The 20446-nt window shown below is 43.4% G+C and overlaps 1 protein-coding gene across 4 annotated transcripts in view; it reads right to left on the bottom strand.

Annotated features, from left to right (window-relative positions):
* The window catches only part of LAMA3 (laminin subunit alpha 3), a 261611-nt gene that overhangs the window by 75919 nt on the left and 165246 nt on the right, over positions 1–20446 (bottom strand). For all 4 annotated transcript variants that reach the window (XM_078347895.1, XM_035270754.3, XM_078347896.1 and 1 more), the window contains 6 exons: positions 14892–15036; positions 14051–14191; positions 10820–10981; positions 7736–7834; positions 4685–4768; positions 833–1063 (listed from right to left, as the gene is read on the bottom strand). In XM_078347895.1, coding sequence (XP_078204021.1) covers positions 833–1063; positions 4685–4768; positions 7736–7834; positions 10820–10981; positions 14051–14191; positions 14892–15036 — 862 coding nt within the window. The remainder of the gene's footprint in view (positions 1–832; positions 1064–4684; positions 4769–7735; positions 7835–10819; positions 10982–14050; positions 14192–14891; positions 15037–20446) is intronic.

The raw sequence follows: 20446 nt of genomic DNA, 5'->3' as shown, positions 1-20446 counted from the left end.
AAATGACAGTGTATTCTATTTCTACTAATTGTGCTAATGATAGTGTATTGCTACTTCTACTAATTGTGCTAACATTGTGCTTTTGGCTTGATCTTTAAGAAAATACATATTTATAGCCTGAGAAATTGAATCGTTTCATTCTATGGCACATTTTAATCATCTGAAGACAGCTCTGGTTGACTGGACCTGAAACAATGAGGCTCTACTGCATGCTAGAACATAATATCCTCTAAGAAATCCAGGATATTCTCTGGAATTCCACTCTCCTGGGGAATTGAGAGTAAGTGGAGGGAGGCTCTGGATTAGAGACAGGTATAAGGTCAGTTAATGGGAAAGCAGGGGCTCAAATATTTAGATGCTGACTGATGAGCTCCTTCATTTTCAAATATATTTTATTTTAAAAGTTGATAAATAATAGTGATAAATATGGAGTGCATAGTGATGTCTGATACATACAACATTTAGTGATCAGATAAGGTAATTAGCATATCCATCATCTCAAGCATTGATCATTTCATTGTGTTGGGAACAATCAATATCCTCCTTCTAGCTATTTGAAACTATAGTATGTTTTTTCCTACTCTGGATTTCTCTAACCCTCAGCATCTATTGAATTCCTGTGGCTTTCCTATGAATTCTGAGACACTGATGATGTCTTTTTCACATTTAATTCCTGAAGGGAGTCTAGGTAAGATATAAGATAAGCCCTGCAGAAACTTGAACAGAGAAACAATAAACCATTCTGCAGTTTATTTATTCTGCTGGACAGCAGTCAGAAGCAATGGCCATAGGAGTTCCCTAAGGGAATGATACGGATGGGAAAGCTTCCTACCTGACATGAGTCACCAGCATAGGCAGGGGGGCAGGCACACATTTCCACAGCATGTGCTATGCGTCCACTTCCTGTGTCAGAAGCTTCCTCCAGCCCCACCTCGCCCAGGGTGAGCCTCTGCGTCTCTGTGAAGTGGAGGCCTTGGATGCGCACATCTGCCAGTCTAGACAACACTGTCATCAGCTCCTCCCTAGACACTGGGGCTCGGCTGCTGGCATGTCTGAAGTTTCCCTACAAGTGGAAACAGAAAGGCAGGGTCTTCCTTAGGCAGGCTCACTTCCAGGAGTTCCTTAGAGGCAGACACACTGAATGAATCAAAGAAGAGACACTTAAAACGCATAGGGAGAAATGAAATAAGATGGGGAAATACCTATCTCCTGGAGTATTTACATTTAGAAGTCAGATGTCCTGGGTTATTCCCATGAAGGAAGGAAACGAAAATGAAGGCAGGCAAGAGGGGCAATAGAATGAAATAAAATTTTCCAGTGTCATACTTACCTTTAAATGTGCAAACAGAAGGTGAGTGAGAAAGAAGGAAGGAAGGCATATGGAAACCAACTGAGTCATGCAGCTTAGGTTAATCATTAAACATACACAACGGTGACAGAAAATTCAATCCTTTCTTGCACAAACATTCACATTATTTTATTTTAGGTTTTTTTTCTTTTCTTTTTTTTTTGAGATAGAGTCTCACTCTGTCGCCCAGGCTGGAGTACAGTGGCGCAATCTTGGCTCACTGTAACCTCCATCTCCCAGGCTCAAGGGATTCTCCTGCCTCAGCCTCCTGAGTAGTTGGGACTACAGGTGTGCGTCACCATGCCCAGCTAATTTTGTATTTTTAGTAGAGACAGGGTTTCACCATTTTGGCCAGGATGTTCTCAATCTCTTGACCTCATGATCTGCCCACCTTGGCCTCCCAAAGTGCTGAGATTACAGGCATGAGCCACTGCGCCCGGCTGGTTCTCAGGTTCATCTATGCTGTAGTTTATGGCAGGATTTCCTTCTTCTTTTCTTAAAGGGGATAATGTTTCATTGTATCTATCTATATATACACCACATTTTCTTTATTCATCTGTTGATGGACATTTGGTTGCTTCTTGGGTATTGTAAATAATGCTGCAAATACCTTGTCAAGATCCTGTTTTCAGTTATTTTAGATATATATCCAGAAGTGGGACTGCTGGATATGGTAATCCTACCTTTAATTTTTTGAGGAACTTCCGTAGTGTTTCCACAGTGGATGACCATTTCACATTCCCAGCAAGGTCAAGGGTCCCAATTTCACCACACTCTTGTCAACATTTGTTAAGTTCTGTTTGGTAATTTTTTTTTAAAGACAGAGTCTTGCTCTGTTGCTCAGGCTGGAGTGCAGTGGCACGATCTCGGCTCACTGCAATCTCCGCATCTCCACCTCTCCAGTTCAAGTGATTCTCTCGAGTACCTGTGATTACAGGTGCACCACATCCGGCTATTTTTTTTTTTTTTTTTTTGAGACAGAGTCTTGCTCTATCTTCCAGACTGGAGTGCAGTAAGGCGATCTCGGCTCACTGCAGCCTCTACCTCCTGGGTTCAAGTGATTCTCCTGCTTCAGCCTCCCAAGTAGCTGGGATTATAGGCACATGCCACCACATCTGGCTAATTTTTGTATTTTTAGTAGAGACAGGGTTTCACTATGTTAGCCAGGCTGGGTCAACAAACTCCTGACCTTGTGATCCATCCACCTCTGCCTCCCAAAATGCTGGGATTACAGGCATGAGCCACCGCACTCAGCCTAATTTTTTTTTTTTTAAATACTTTTGGTAGAGACAAGGTTTTGCCATGTTGGCCAGGCTGGTCTCAAACTCCTGACCTCGTGATCTGCCTCCTTCACGAGGAGGGGTTACAGGCATGAGCCACCACACCTGGCCTGTTTTGCAAATTTTTAATAGTAGCCATCCTAATTGGTGTGAGATGGTTTTAATTTGCATTTCTCTAATGATTACTAATGTTGAGCATCTTTTAATGTAAAAGCCTCCCTTTTTAATCTTTACATTTTGTTGCCCTTGTTGAACTCAGTTTTTATATCTCTTAAATAGGCACAGTAATGCCTAATGTCCCGGGGGCATCATTATAATTAAAGTAAATTAAACGATACAATGTATATAAAGTATTCAGCACAGTGCCTAGCATGTAGTAGGCACTCAATAAATGGTAGCTATTACTAACATACAAATATAATACTCATATTATTTTAATTTATACTTTAACAGCTAAAGGAATAATTTATATACAATAATAATTTTAAGTATACAATTTATTGTAAATTTACAGAAGAATGCAATCATCATCATAATATAATTTTAGAACAGTTCTATTACCTTAAAAAAAAAAACGTGTAATTTGTAGTCCCTACCCATTCCCACCCTCAAAGCCAGGCATCCACTAATCTACATTCTGTTTCTCTGCATGTGTCCATGCTGGACAATTTATATAAATGCCAGCTTAATTTCAACAGTATACAAAAACTGTGCTTCTATTAGCATCATTCCCTCCTCTTCTCTTGTATGCTACTATCGTACAAATTGCATCTTTATACATTGTGTGCCATTTCCGGATGGCTGCAAGGTTTCGATTAATTTCCAGAGTTCTGAAAACGTTGATTGTGACCTTCTTTTTTCTTTTTTGCCAGTTCTCTAATTGCTTTCATGGAGGACAGAATTTTTAGAAAGATTCTCACTCTATCATTTTACTGATATAACCTGTCTCACATAAATAGAATCATACAATATATTTCTTTGGTGTCTTATAGTAAATATTATCAATATTTTGTTTTCTTTTTAATTGCCAAATAGTATTCCATCGTATAGATGTACCTGTTCAGAAACATTAAATATGTCTGCAAGTTCAAAGTACTCAAAAAGTTTCACCTAGAGGTACTGGACATATTTAATAATATGAATGGAGCACTATTTTTAAGGAGTAGTTGTAACCGAGTAAGTATAACAAAATGTTTTACAATCTGATGAGCTTCCCTTTATTTTGCTAGTATTACTCTTGTTTCTTTTCATAGCTTTTCTATGCACTCATCCTAAGCATATGTTGCTCATTAACCAGGTCTCAGGCACTGAGGGAGACCTGAGGATGGCAGCGAGCTATGTCCTAACATTTACAAGCTCACAGGTTTTTTGTTTGTATGTTTGTTTGAGACACGATCTCACTCTGTTGCCCAGGCTGGAGTGCTGTGGCACAATCATGGCTCACTGCAGCTTTGACCTTCTGGGCACAAGCAATCTTCCCACCTCAGCTTCCCGACTAGCTGGGATTACAGGCGCAGTCTACCTTACCCACTGAATTTTTGTTTTTGTGGACAGAGTTTTGCCATGTTGCCCAGGCTGACTCACGAAGTTTTTACAAGTAGGATAATTAATTGTGAAATGGGAGAGACAATGTTAAAGGGCTGGACAGATGGTCCCAAGAAAGCCAGATGAGCATCAAACACTCTACGTTTTATGTAATTTGTATTTTGAATCTATACAAGTTGGGTATCTCTTGTCTGAAATGTTTGTGACCAGAAGTGATCCAAAGTTCAGATTTTTTTTTGGAACATTTGCATTTCCGCCAATTTTTGGATTATTCCTAAGCCGAAAATCTGAAACCTGAAATCCTCCAATGAGCATTTCCTTTGAGTGTCATTTTGGGTTTTGGAGCATTTTGGATTTTCAGATTAAGGATGCTCAACCTGTATATATAAATTTATATTTATATAGAGTCTGTATTTTAAAATTCTTAAAATGAGTAAAAATCATGATTGTCTGAAATCATTAAGTCATAAAACAAAGGACCCTCCCCGCTGTATGGTTGCTGTTCCTTTACCTCAACCACCTGCACTCGCCCGTGATGCAGCCGGTCTGGCCGTGGGGTATTTGCTTCTTCATAGATGATGGACAAGTGCTGACCCTGTTTAAAGAAAACCGTGAATGTATTAGTGCCTTCACTGGGATCTTTCAAGATTTATAACTGATCTAAGGAAACATTTCTATGATCTACATCATATGACATACCTGACTTTAAAAAAAAAGTTCAGAATTAACTGACTGGTAAAATGATTCGTGACATGGAACGAGAATAATTATAGGCAATACAGCATCTTTTCACAAATAGGAAATCAGGAAAATTGCCTTGACCAAAAATAATTTTTTGGTTTTTTTGGCAGCATAGAGTCTCACTCTGTTGCCCAGACTGGAGTGAAATGGCACAATCTTGGCTCACTGCAACCTCTGCCTCCCGTGTTCAAGCAATTCTTCTGCCTTAGCCTCCTGAGTAGCTGGGATTATAGGTGCTCACCACCACACCCTGCCTATTTTTGTATTTTTAGTAGAGAACAGGTTTTACCATGTTGACTAGGCTGGTCTCAAACTCCTGACCTCAAGTATTTCACCTACCTTGGCCTCCCACAGTTCTGGAATTATAGGTGTGGGCCCAACACACCAGCAAAAAAAAAATTTTCTTTTTTTAAACTATACCTTGTAGTCAATGTAGGAAGTGCTGCTTTTATTACTGCCCACCGAACCAGACTATGGTGGGAAGAAAGTGCTTTGGTGGGTGGGTTACTAAGGAGGGTGGGAAGGGCAGAGGGTTGGCCCATGCAGGGAGCTACAGGCTGGCATGTGGGGTGAGAAATTCCCCTGCTGCCTCCCTCTGTGGCACCCATCCTCATTCATTCTCAGCCTCCAGCCCGCTGCATTATGGTGGCTCACATTTGCATCTTAGCAGGTCAGGTTGGGGTGGCCAGCAGCTACTGCACCAGCACTCCATCATCAGCAACCCTGCTGCAAAAACACATACAAGTCCCAGCTTTTCTGCTATAGCACCAAACCCTAGAGGGTTGCATTCATTAGGGCTGGCATTTCAGAAAGAAGACCATTACCTGGAATCATATATCACTTAAAACCTTAATCTAAGAAACATGCCCTAGAGACTCTTAATTATAGTGAATTAGAACAAAGCAGCAGGGAAAATGTTTCATGAGCCTAAATTATTTTCCATGTTTGAAGGTAAAATTAAAAAGAAAATTTGGTCATTACCTTCCAGTGAATTCCAACGGTTTGCATAATAAACTCTTTGGCAGTAAAAAAAAAAATTGGCCTGGCCTGAACTACAAGATACTCTGCAAAAACACGAAACTGAAATACAGCACTACTGTGACGGTGTTTTTACTGTGTAGCTGTTTTTTCTTAGACTATAATTCCAAAATCTTTGCTGCTTCATCTTCAAGATATTCTACAAAGGTTCATTGGAGTTAAAACAGTTCAGCAGATTTGCATACCAGTAAAAACAAAACACAACACAGCAGTGCCTGAACACAAATATCTACCAAGAATGTGCTGCAATGAGGTGTGTGTGACTTGCTGGTCCCTGTATTCAGTGCATGACATGAGAAAACCCTTCAGGAAGCTATTATCACATCACATTAATCACACCCCATAAACCAGGAATAGAGCCGACTTCAGGCAATGGCACCCTACTCTATGCTCAGGGTATTGTGCCCTGTGTTGTAGGGAATTCAAAGTAGGATGTGATACTACCCTTGCCCTCAAGGAATTTTCTAGATGGCAGCACTGAATTGTGTGCCAGGCATAGAGTGTGTGGATGTTGTTACTTCCCTTCTCAAAAAACAAATGTCCCCTCAATGGCGGATGAACCACTTGAGGTCAGGAGTTTGAGACCAGCCTGGCCAATATGGTGAAACTCTGTCTCTACTGAAAATACAAAAATTAGTTCGGCATGGTGGCCCATGCCTGTAATCCCAGCTACTCAGGAGGCTGAGGTAGGAGAATCACTTGAACCAGGGAGGCAGAATTTGCAGTGAGCCAAGATCATGTCACTGCACTCCCGTCTTAAAAAAATTCCTGTTATGGCATCATATCCTTTCAGACTTGTTTTCAATGACTCTGCACACACTGATGATACAGCCCTATTGGACTGGTCGTCCATGAGCACAGCCTCCTGCCCTGTACCACTGCTGAGCCCTGTTAGCCTTCATCACTTCTCTTCGTATACCAATTCTTAAAGACTTGGCTCAAAATAAACCACAAAGTCTTCTAAGGGCCTCTCAGACCACATGACTCCCATTCCCCCTACTCATACCCCCGCACTGAGAGGGCTCTGTTTGGACTCTCCTCCAACAGTTACTGTTCAGTGGGTTAGAGTTCCTGGCATATTTCCCTGATTTCCCCTACTTTTGAGGAAAGGGGTCACTTGTCCTTTACAGAGCCCAACAATACAGTCTTGCCCCATGGGAAGGACTCAAAGACATTTATGAAACAAAATTAAAATATAAAAACATTTAAAAAATGCTTCATATGTGACAGGACATGTGGCTTACACCTGTCATCCCAGCGCTTTGGGAGGCTGAGTAGGGAGAATTGCTTGAGCCTAGGAGTTTGAGACCAGCCTGGGCAACAGAGTGAGATCCTATCTTTACAAAAATTAAGATGAAAGAAATTAGCTGGCCATGGTGGCATGTGCCTATAACCTCAGTGCTTGGGGAGGCCAAGGCAGGAGTATTGCTTGAGGCCAGGGGTTCAGCTCTAGCTTGGGCAACACAGTGAGACTCTGTCTCTATAAGAATAAAAAAAAAAAAGTTTAAAAAAAATTTTAACATGGGGAGGCAATACCTTGTGAGAGGCAAGAGCAAAATACAGTTAAGTACTTTGGAGGTGAGAAGAGAGAAACCACTTGGTCAGAGGAGGCAGGATCCTGAAAAGATGCTACATGCTCTAAACTTTGACTTACTTTCTACAAAATATTGGAAATGATTTAATCCAATTTTTTTATAGGCCACATATCAAGATGTCCTAAACTTAGATCAGCACCAACTGCAGCTGCCACTTCCTGCCACTTAGGTTGTGCCCTGATACTTACAGTGAGCTGTATGTCTGGCTTCTTTTCCAGAAGAATCATGTCACCAGGCAAGCCAAAGGACTTGGCTTGGTAAGTGAGGTAGCCACCATATGAAGAAACCTAAAATGGAATGAATAGCATCAATAGCACAAGCATTAAAAGAGATGATGTCGGTGTCAACCCACATGAAAAGCACTTAGGCACACAAAGCGTGGAAAGAAACACACTTGACCTGTTCGCAAGGGTTGTATCTAGACAGCGGGGTTGAGGATGGTATTGTAACTTTCTACTTTATGCTATTTTTAATGTCATTTTAAATGTTTAGCATGAACATGATTGAGTTTTACAAGTAAGAAGATACCTTTATTTAAAAGAAAAGTAAGGCTGAGTGTAGCAGCTCATGCCTATAATCCCAGCACTTTGGGAAGCGGAGGCAGAAGGATCACTTGAGGTCAGGAGTTAGGGACCAGTCTGGGCAATGTAGCAAGACCCTGTCTCTACAAAAATATTCAAAAATTAACCAGATGTGGTGGTGTATGCCTGTAGTCCCAGTTACTTAGGAAGCTGAGGTGGAAAGATCGCTTGAGCCCTGGAGTTTGATGCTGCAGAGAGCTATTATTGTACCAACGCACTGCAGCTTGGGCAATAGAGCAAGACCCTATAAAAGAAAGAAGAAAGAAAAGAAAAAAGGAAGGAAGAAAAGAAAGAAAGAAAGAGAGGAGGAAGGAAGGAAGGAAGGAAAGGAAGGAAAATAGTCATGTTTCTTTTTTTTCTAGATAATTACTAAACCAAAATGTTTATTTAATCCATAACTATTCTAGGAAATATAGGCCATTGGTTTCTTTTTTAACTGAGAGAACTGGATAATATCTATCAGTCACAAAGTGAACCTCTAAAAATAAATTGTCTCCAAAAACAATTCTCCTGAAAGCAGATGGTGAACATTTCCCAAATTATTGTGAGTTCTGCTGGGTACAGAAGCCATGGCTGACTACTCCAGCAGGTGCACAGACATCTCAATGTTGCACAGGCAGCATGACGGTGGTGGGGACATGGAGTGAATGGTCACAGTTTTCTGACAGCTACTTCACACTTTGGGTCCTATACCTCCCACCCTTAACACAATCAAGAAGGAAGAAGTCACAGAAGGATGAAAATCACAGGCAAGATCACCTCTGATTAGACAGAACAAAATAGGCTACAGAAAAATGCTGACAGCTTAGAGCAGGCAGGGAGAAGAAGCCACACTCTTCTGGGATTCCATTCAACAGAAGCTTTACCTTAGAGTCTGTAACCTGACAAAGTCTTACAGAGTTTTGATCTTCAAGCCTGGAAGTATTCCAAGGTAATGTCTTGAATTATTATTGCAATTAAGTTTTGCTTTTTAGATGGACTTAAAGTGGTTTTAAAAACATGGCCACAAATTCTTTGCACTCTTGCCTTCGAGAGGTGGAGCTTAATTCCCCCTCCTCTTTTTTGTTTCTGTTTGTTTTTCTGAGATGGAGTCTTGCTCTGTCACCCAGGCTGGAGTGGAATGGCATGATCTCAGCTCACTGCAACCTCCACCTCTCAGGTTCAGATGATTCTCCTGCCTCAGCCTCCCAAGAAGCTGGGATTATCGGCGCCCACCCCCATGCCTAGCTAATTTTTGTATTTTTAGTACTGACGAAGTTTCATCATGTTGGCCAGGTTGGTCTCAAACTCCTGACCTCAGGTGATCCATGTGTCTCAGCCTCCCAAAGTGCTGGGATTACAGGCATGAACCACCAAATTCCCCTCCTTTTGAGTGTAGGCTGGGCTTAGTGACTTGCTGCTAATGAATAGAATGAAGGAGACGTGAGGTGATGGCAGTTCTAAAATTAGGTTATAAAAACCCTGAAGCTTCTGTCTTGAGCGCGCTCTCTCTCTCTCTCACCCCCTTACCTGCCCCTTGTGAATTGCTTTGGGGGAAGCCAGCTGCCATGTCATAAAGACCCTCAGGTAGCCTATGGAGGGTCTCACGTGATGAGAAAAGGAGGCATCCAGCCCACAGCCAGCCAGAAGCAGAGGCCTGCTAACAGCCATGTGGGTGAGCTCGGAAGCAGATGCTCCAGTCCCAGGTGACTACAGCCCTGGCTGACATCTTGACAGTAACCTCGGAAGACTCTGGTCCATCCCCTCCTGAATTCCTCATCCAAGATAATCATTATTGCTTTAAGCTAAAATGTGTTGGGGTAACTTGTTACATAGCAAGAGATGATCAACACATGGGCCCATCATACAGGGGTGAAAAGGAGTATTATATGAGAAAGAAGTGGGATCATAGGAGAAAGGCAACGTTCCCCACACTCAGATGTCAAAACCCACAGTCCTTCACCCAGAAGCAGAAGTTAGAGACCTCAGGCCAAGGAGGCCCTACTATTTTAGTCCTACTAATGTGAGAAGATGGCATCCCCTGAGCTGGGCCCTGTGAAATCCACCCATTAGCAAGTTCCACCCTTGCTAAGAAACATATGTGACCTGATGGTGTTTCCACATGAGGCCTGAGTTTCTGTCCTCATACAATGGGTGGAGGTGGCCAGCCTCTGACATAGTAACTCGTGCAGCAAGGGAAGAGCAAGTGGTGTGTGAGCTCCTGAGGGGTGTGGAACTAACCCAGTTCTGCTTACAAAAGTCAGAATCAGAATGCCACCAGAGCCTGTTCTTTTTATAAGCTTGTGAGTCACTTGTCAGCTTTTGTTTTTCTAACAAAGAGGCTTTCTTCTGCCTTAAAATAAAGAATTCTCAGCATTTAAAAGCATGCATGTCCCATTTGCAATAGATATGATTTAAATGGTTATTTCCCTGGAGGAAAAGTCTTTGACATTAGGTAAAAACTGAGAAAAACATTGTGGATGATTTCCTTTGGTGGTAGCTCCTGCATGGCGAGGGTGGAGCTCAGCAGGTGCCTGCCCAGCCCCTCACAACAGAAGGCAGAGTCTCTTCTTCATTTTTAGTTCACTCAGTTTCTGGAATGTTAGGAACCTAAACTGCTGAATGCTTCCTTCCAGATTTCCAGGAAATGATGCTCACACAGCGATAGCAGAGGCCCACCGAGGGCCCAGAAGAATGGCAGGACATCATTACCTTGTCCCCCAGGTAGGAGGCGGGTGCAACCCAGGACGCGCTGCGGACGGTTGTGGGCAGTTCCTGGAGATCCGCCACCATGCTGTTGCTGCCCGGGTTGAATGAGACGGGGATGTCCACTCTGTCTGCCGTCTCCAGGCGCCAGCCCAGCATATCCACAAACTGGAATGAGGGAAGGAAGCAAGGGACGGAAGCATCTTGGTTGTGGCATCCCTGGTGATGGCTGCATGATGTCCTAGAGAAAGCTTGACAGGCAGCCTCCTTGCCTCAGAGGCTTCCTTTATGTATCTCCTCTGGCACCTGCCCTCCCTATCCAGAGCCCCACTGGACCTACTTCCACTGGGAGTTCTGGGAAGGCAGGGGCCACACATATGTGGGATTTATCTTTGTAACCCAGCACACATCCTGGTTCTTGACATTTAGTAGGTGATCAATAAGTGTTCACATAATAAAGAAGTAAGTGTATGAATAAAAACTAGGACCATGATGCATTTAATGGCAAGTTCCTCAGAGAGAAAAATGTGATGTGGAATTCAGTGGCCTGCTATTGTTATTTTTTTCTAAATGGAGCATCAAAATTAAATCTTTTCCTGGTCACAAAGGAAGCCAGTTAATTTTGAGGTAGAAAAGAAAGAACTGGCCAGGGATATGATTGGATTAATGCTTTCTGGTTCTCAGGGGTGGGGAGAAGAGACTTCAGAGCAGATTTACAAAGTTTTTTTTTTTCCTAATTACTAGCTGCACCTCTTTTAGGAGACAGGCAGTAAAGGATAAAATAGGCAGGCAGTAAAATACATAAAACAGTCTTTTTTGGGCTAGAGTGGTGGCTCACATCTGTAATCCCAGCACTTTGGGAGTCCGAGGCAGGTGGATCACCTGAGGTCAGGAGTTCAAGACCTGCTTGGCCAACACGGTAAAACCCTCTCTCTATTAAACACAAAAATTGGCCAGACATGGTGGGGCACACCTGTAATACTCAGGAGGCTAAGGCAGAAATCACTTGAACCCAGGAGGCAGAGGTTGTGGTGAGCCAAGATCATGCCACTGCACTTCAGCCTGGACAACAGAGTGAGACTCCATCCCAAAAAAAAAAAAAAAAGTCGGCCGGGCGCGGTGGCTCACGCCTGTAATCCCAGCACTTTGGGAGGCCGAGGCGGGTGGATCACGAGGTCAACAGATCGAGACCATCCTGGTCAACATGGTGAAACCCCGTCTCTACTAAAAATACAAAAAACTAGCTGGGCACGGTGGCGCATGCCTGTAATCCCAGCTACTCAGGAGGCTGAGGCAGGAGAATTGCCTGAACCCAGGAGGTGGAGGTTGCGGTGAGCCGAGATTGCACCATTGCACTCCAGCCTGGGTAACGAAAGCGAAACTCCATCTCAAAAAAAAAAAAAAAAAAAAGTCTTTTTTTGAATACTCGTTGGATATAAGACATGACTCACACAAGACAAGCAAGCATGAGGTTACTGGTTCATGGAATAATGAAAACAAGAAAAGTTTTAGTTTTATGAAGTTAATTTAAAAAATGGCCAAAGAAGGCTGGGTGCAGTGGCTCACTCCAGGTAATCCCAGCACTGTGGGAGGCTCAGGTGGGAGGACTGCTTAAACCCAGGAGTTTGAGACCAACCTGGGCAACATGGCAAAATCCTGACTCTACAAAAAAATATAAAAATTAGCCAGGTGTGGTGGTGCATGTCTGTAGTTCCAGCTTACTCAGAAGGCTAAGGCAGGAAGATTGCTTGAGCCCTGGAGGTGAAGGTTGCAATGAACTGTGATTACACTGCAGCCTGGGCAAGAGAGACCCTGTCTCAAAACAAAGAAACAAAGAGAAAAAAAGTGGCCAAAGAAAAGATAAGGTAAAATAGATGAGAAGGAAAGCAAAACAGAAAGAAGTAAAAACAAGAAATGAGGGGTGTGATAGATATTGTGACATGATGAGAGATATCGATTTGGTTATTACTACCAGTTTCTGGCACAGAGCTCCTAAAACCCTTTCAATTTTCTGAACGACAGAGGTGATAGGAGCATCTTTTGCCATGATACTTTATCTCAGTCTACAGTTCCTGACACCAGAGCTGTACCATCTTGGACTGATGATGGTAACAGTGTCTCTTTGTGTGCTAATGAGATGACTGGTGGCTGGATCCTCTGGTTATCTTCAGGATGGGGGCGTGTAGCCAGGAAGACCAAGGTAGGATGAGAGGGTTGGGACTTTCAGCCCTACCCCCAACCTCTGAAAAAGGGAAAGGGACTAGAGATTGAGTTAATTATCAATAGCTGATGATTTACCCAATCACGTCTACATGAAAGAGCCACCAAAAATCCCCTAAATAATGGCTTGGAAGAGCTCCTGGGTGGGTAAACACTTCTGCATGCCAGGAGGGTGGTGCTCCCTAACTCCCATGCCCAGCACTCTCTGGACTGTACACCCTATACACCTGTTCACCTAGCTGTTCCTCTGTATCCATTATCATATTCTTTATAAGAAACCGCAATAGTAAGGAAAGTGTTTCCTGAATTCTGGGAGCCATTATAGCAGATTATCAAACATAAGGAGGGGCTGTGGAAAACCCCAACTTGTAGCAAAGCACTAGAGAAGCACTGGAGACCTGGGACTTGCAATTGACATCTGAAGTAGGGACAGTGTGGAAGAACTGAGCCCTTGGCCTGTGCAGTCTGATGCCACCTCCAGGTGGAGAGTGTCAGAAGTGAATTGAATTGCAGGACACCCTGGGAGTGTTTAGAGAGAATCAGAGCATTTTGGGTATGAAAAAAACCCCACACATTTGGTGTTAGCGTGTTTCGAGTATAGAAACAGGATTTTCTCTTAAGAGGAAAAATAACAAACTCTATTTAATGAGATTTACTTGGCATCTATTATGTCCCAGATCCTGTTCCTGGCACTAGGGGTGTATCAGTGAGCTCACATTCCAGGGATGGAGGAAGAAGGGCAATAAACACATTTTAAAACAGAATGTTAAATATGTTAGGGAGTGCTGACCGCTGTGGGGAAGACAAGGGTAAGGTCAGCAAGAATGACTAGGGTGTGCTTCACAGGGAGTGGTGAAGGAAAGCCCCTCTGAGCACAGGACATTTGAGGAAACACCTGATGAATTCGGGGAAACAAGAATTTTAATATGCTGCAGGCCAAGGAACAGCGAGGACAACACTTACCATTCAACAAATCCATGTACAAAACGCTCCCCAGCACTTCCTGTCAATGCATACCTTAGCTCTTCGCTTATGTGAACTGTGACATTGATTATTTACTCCAAAACAGAAACAGCTGGTACAACCCTTGAGATTGGCTGGGTCCAAGTGGAATGATCCTTCTCGACACACATCGCACTCTGTGCCTTCTACATTTTCCTGTTGAAGCAAAACATGAAGGAAGATATTACTTCTTCTAAAGTTTCCCTAGTTCAATTAGCTACTTGCACAAATTAAATACCAACATAAGATGGTAGGATGAGGATATGAATGAAACATTAAAAGAGACGTTAATTATTAAGCTTTCATCCCCTGATAATTGTTTAAACTTTTATGCCTCACATGAATGGAGGAGAGAATTCTCTAAATTTGATAAGATGCCCCTGGAGTATCTTGCAAGTAGAGAAATAGCACCGTATGGTTTACAGTGCAGGGAGACCAATTCATCTCACTCACCACCACCTTAAAAGATCTGCTGGGAACTGGAAGGTCTCCTACAACCTGGCGGAACCCCTTGGAGCAGAGATGATCACCTGGAGTCCATGGTCCAGGAATGGGTTTTAGGGGAACCTGCAGACCTCATGAAACTGTAGATTAAAGTTTGTGTTGATTTTTCTGGAAAGCGTCTATTCTGTCATCAGATTCTAAGGGGGTACATGACCTCTCCAAAAGATAAAAGGGGTCTTGCCTCCTAACTATTTCTATAAAATGAGATCATGCTTATAAAATGCTACACATGCTATGAACAACTATTATGGGTCAGCCCCATTTCCCACATGCTTTTCTATGTTAACTCAACATGAAGCACTTCCCTGCTGACTGGTAGCTGGCACCTCTGGCATTGCATGATCTCTCTTACCTTGCAGAGGCAAGCCCCCGTCCCCGGGTCACACACTCCTGGCTCAGTCCCATCTCTGTTGCAATTGCAGGGAATACACTCAGGGAAGCGGTAGAACCCAGAAGCACATCGGTCACACTGCTGTCCTGTGATTCTGGGCTTGCATCTATACACAAAGTAAAGAAAGCAAAAATCGTCATCTTCGAACACACAAATTTAAGGTGCTCACTTACACTACAATGGAGTAGTTGGTGTGCAGAGCCAGTTAGATACAATGCCTGCTTATAGTCCAAGGCAGAATGGAGAGAAGCAGATAAAAGGCACTTACAGAAAGTAGGTCATTGACCATTGGCCATTGTGGATGGTCATAGATGACCATCGTAGACGGGTCAGACTTAGTACTAGGTGCTGGGGGTGCAAGAAGGGACATGGCCCCTGAGGCTGGAGGGCTCCCGCAGATGGTTCATGAGTAGAAATGATGATGATATATATGCAGGGTCTAACTGAGGTTCAGAGGAGTAGCAAGTGACCCAATCACAAGTTTCCCTGGGGAAAGTGACTCCTGCCCTGAGCTTTAAAGGGCAGAGTCATGGGGTAGGAGTTGGGATGGACATTCCAGACAGAAGGAACAGAGCGAGAGATCACCCCGCATGTGCAGAGAACGACGCAAGCGTGGTGCTGCTGGGGCGGATGGCCAGGCAGGGAATGCTGCCCCATGGCCTGAGGAGGTAGGTGGTTCCAGATCATCAGGACAGAGGGGCTGGACACTGTCCCATGGCAGCACAGAGCAGTAGTTGAGACCCATGTATCCAATGCTAGAGTTCTAATCCAGCTCTGACCATATGAGACATACCATCTTAGTAAGTTCTTTAACTTCCTGAAGCCTGCTTTTCATATCTATGAGGGACAGAATGTGGTAGCTGCTGCCTCCTGGGATTGCTAGGAACCCGTGAGGCAGTGCATGAGTGAATGTAAAATTTCAGCCCAGTGCCTGGCACATGACAAGTTATAGACAGGGGAAGACTGTCATGAAAAGCTGTTAAGGAGGAGAGAGTGTGGTTGGACTTTTATGAAGGATGGAGCCCAGAGGGTGAATTCCACCAGCAGCAGCAACAGGCTGTCAAGTCAGGAGAGAGACTGGAGGCTGACCTAGGGCAAGAGTATTCCAGGTGAGGAGGAGGGATAGGCTCCCGAACTATTTTGGGGTGACGTTTCTGGGAACTGTAATATTCTGGGTGAAGAGTAGAAGAAAGAGGAGAAGACAAGAAGACTCAGTTTCCCTGCTTGGGCAATAGAGTGGATCTTAATGTCCCTTGTCACCTGCAAGGGGCAGAGCTTGGAGAAAAGCATGGTAGCGGGGGCACAGGGGTCACTCTGAGTTATCCATCCTTATCCATCTGCCGGTCCTTTTAACTGAAGCACTGGGCAGACAAGGAAATACAAGCAGCTGAGCAGAGGCAGAAGAGCAGTGGGCTATGGCCGTGCCTGGAGAGCCCAGAACTCGAGGTGGAGGAGGGGAAGAGAAATTGCCGTGAGGCCTAGGGAGCCAGGCACTGCATTCGGAGCTAGGATCTACCTACACACGGACTAAGGGAAGTATTAGAAATATGTTTATTGTCATATAGGGAAAAACATTTTATCATTCTATTACTACCAAATGTAAGCCATCACCCATCTCCTAGAACCTATGAAAATATCTTACCCCGGTGACTATCCTAAAAGAGTGAAATATGACTCTTCATATCCCATTAAGTTTCTCTTTGGCAAATACCCCTTTGGGAAATATCTGCATAAAAAGGATTTTGTACGTGATTAAGAATATGAGTTCAGAACCAGGCAACCTACTTTGAATCCCAACTCTACCACTTACTGGACCTCGGGCAAATTGGTCTCTTTACAACCAAGTGTCTTCATCTGTGAAAATGGAGATAACGATACCTACTTCACAGGATTGTCATGAGGATTAAATAATACATGTGAAAACCTTAGAGTAGTTGCTTGCACACACATAAGTATTTGCTACTGCTATTCCAGCTGTGACATGGGCTAAGAAGAGCAGATGGGTGTCTTTCTGTTCACTCAGCACACCTAAAAGGGCTAACTCAGCACTACCTGCAAGACTTCCTGGCGAGTTCTATCTTTCAGTCCCATCCTTCTCATCTCTCCCTACCTGATTCCTGCAGAAATGATTCATAAGGAAGTAGCCTCGAAACCACATTTAGAGCACTATAGATATAGAGTATAAATATTCTGCTTGAAGTGCATGGCTCTAGTGCAGTGGATTGTAAATTCTGGGAGGGGTTCAGAGACTCTTTTGGAAAGCTGGGTAAATTATGGGCCATCTTCTTAGAAAAGTGTCCACTAAACTCACGGAAAGACTTACTCTCATATACAAACAATTTTGCATTCTCTATCAGAGGGTTCCTGGCCCCAGGTTAATAACACCTACTCTCTTCTTGTGACTCTCAGACTAAAAGTAATCCAAAAGTCTGGCAAAAAAATAAAATAAAATAAAGCCTGTTCCCAGTTGATTCATTATTTCTGGAGAGACAGCAAGCATGGAGCACAAGGACTTTGGTGGTCTAGAGATGGAAAAGAAGAGTGCAGATGACCCCTCCCAAAATAAAAGCCATCAGAGAGAGGAGCCTTAGAACAGAAGAGGGCCTTTGGCAATAGCCTGACAGGCTGGGGGAACCTTACTTCTCTTTTCCTGGCAGTGAAGGAAAGAACACTGTGCACAGAGGGACAGTGCTGCCATGAAGTGCCAACCTGGAAGACTGGCATCCCAAGGTCTGAACATTTCTTTTAGCAAATATGTGAGGCTTCTGGCCAAGGGAGCATTAATTGGATGCTGGTGGCAGGTGAAAAACTCACTGAATGCCATTGGTGGGCATGAATCAGAGTGTCCCCTGAGCAAGTGATCTGAGCCTTTGGACCTGGAAGGGGAGATCACGCAGACAGGAGCCTGCATTTTATATTTCCACTTCACTGGAAAGGAAACGAACAGGAGTGTTTGCAGCAAGGGCAGCTGTGGAAGCTGCTTGTCCAGACAAGGAGGAAGGGAAGCAAAATCATGACTCGCCTGTGTGTTCATTTCAGAATGTATGTGAGATGATGTGGTAGAAAGAGAGTGACTGAGAGCATGTGGCCAAGTCAGTAAAATAGGACCAAGCTTGATCCTCACTCAGCATGTGGGTAGCAGCTCAGAGCACTAAAGCAGATGGAAAAAAGCCAACAGAACAGAGGGAGGGGAGCAGCAGCCTGCACATGGGACCCTGAGTGGCCCCACTGGAGCTGCTAGGCCAGGGTGAACCAAAACAATATCTACATTCCTGAGTATGGCAATATTTAGATTGTTGAGCTTGTGCCTTCTGTATAAAGACAGTTTTTGGTGTTTCCATGCCAACAAGGAAGGTTTTGGTGGTGCCATGACAATAGGGAAGAAATAGGATACTTCCTCTTAAAAAACTGGCTGATCTTCCTTTAAAATGACTTCATGTCAGCCTGACTTGGTACGTTTCTCCACAGCAAATGGTACCCAAGAAACAGCCCTACCAGAATTTATGGTACCCAAGTAGCAGAATGGCAATTCTGGGGAAGCAGGTCAAGAGAAGTCATCTCCATGGCAACGGGTTCCTGGTCAAATGTTATGTGACAACATCTGGGCATAGGTGGGTGCTTGCTGTGTCTCAGAGAATCAGGCCCAGATGTGTTGGGGTGAGCTGCATCCTTTGGTCATTAAACACTGTAGGGTCTTTGATATTATGCTCATGTCAAAGTCCAATTTTAATCTAGAGCCCAATGTCTACCTTATTCATTCATTTATTCACTCAAGAATTATGGCGTGCCTTCTACATACACAGTCCTGTGTTAGGGCACATGGGAGAGAGGGGACAAAGTAGAATAAGTCAATCTTGACGTGGACACGTTTTCACTGAGGACATGGGATCTAGAATGTGGAAATTAAGAGAGAAGCTGGCTAAGCAGTCAACTTGCTTGGCCAAGTTGATGAGGAGATCTCTGTGGACTCATAGAAGGCTCCTTGCATTCTTTGAGTTTACGCTTTTAACACAAAAATCCTGGAAGGACAGGCATAATCTGGGGGTAGCAGAAGAAGAGGGAGCCCTTTCATAACTGGAGAACAGAACATAGACAAAAAGTGTTTAGAGTGAGTGAGAAAACAAAGCCAGAGAAGAAAGCAGAACAAACAAAAGGCATTAAGAGTTAGGGTAGATGGAAGTCAGATCATCGGGGAAAGTTGGTCTTTATCCTGTGAGACAATGGGGAGTTAAGGAAGCTTCTTGAGCAAAGAGTGTGATGTCAAGGCAGTGGTGTTCCCATAATAGCCCACACACAATATGGTACTCACTATGCTGCATTGTCACTATTGGTTAGAACAGGTGCCCCCATGGGACCACAGACGTGTGTGCCTTCTACATGAAGCACAGCACCCAAGCTGGAGCAGGTAGTAGATACACTTTGAGCAACAAAACACATACAAAATAAAATTCAAGGAAAAGGAAAAAAAAACCTCAAAGGAACTGAGGAAGATGTTTCATCCTCATTAAAACAACAAAAATACATGCCAAGAAGATAAAATCACATTTAAGGGTAGGCTGTCATGAAACAGAAAGAAGATAAAATCGTAAACATGTATGTATTTATCAACACTGTCTCAAGTTCACAGACTAATAGAACCATGGATTTGTGACAAAATTAAGGGAAAGATAGATATTTGAATCCCAATATAATTGTCCATTTAGTATATTCCTCTTAAAGATCCAAAAAAGAATGAATGAATCAATGAGTAAACCAGGAAAAGGAAGGTCAATTAGGAAAGCATCAATATCATTTGCACACGAAGTAGTAAAAGGACTTAACCAGGCAGTAGACAGCCTGGAAAGCAAGGGGGATAATATGTCCCTCACCAGAAGTTGACACCTGACTGGCTGTTGAGAAAATGGGTGGATTCTGAGATGATACTCAAATTTCAGGCTTAAAGAACCGGAAAGAAGTTGTTACCATTAAGTAGAATTTTTTTTTTTAATCCAAAGGAAGAAATGGCTTGAAAGGGAAGACAATGACATGGGTTTCAGAGATAGTATCAGTGTTGTAGAATTCAGGAGTTAATGATTATCCAATCTAGCTCTTCATAATGTATGTGAGGAGACAGGAGCCCAAAGAGCTTAGGGATCTTGTCCAAGGCTACCTGAGTAAAGTCAACAAGAGAATCCAGGTGAAGTTGATTTTCAATAAAGGTGGAATAGGATAGCCCTCAAAGATCAGGACTGGAGCTCTGGATCTGGGGATCATCCAGGAGTGGGGGTGGCTGAAGCCAGGAGAATGGGTGGAGTCTCAGGGACAAAGCATAGAGGTAGGAAGGCAGGCAGCCATGAATGACCTTGGCAAATAACTACATCAGCTAATACTGGGTGCTCAGAATGTATCAGGTACTGCTTTCAGGTGTTCACAGAAGATATTTAACCCTCTACACAACTTTAGGAGGTAGGTGCCTCCAGGACCCTTATTTTACAGATGAAGACCTAAGGCTCAAAGGACAGAAGTAATATGCATGA

This window comes from Callithrix jacchus, chromosome 13 (assembly GCF_049354715.1).
Source record: "Callithrix jacchus isolate 240 chromosome 13, calJac240_pri, whole genome shotgun sequence".
NCBI classification, from domain to species: Eukaryota; Metazoa; Chordata; class Mammalia; order Primates; family Cebidae; genus Callithrix; species Callithrix jacchus.
Note: the sequence above shows the minus strand (reverse complement) of the source record. Positions and strands in the feature narration are given on the sequence as shown.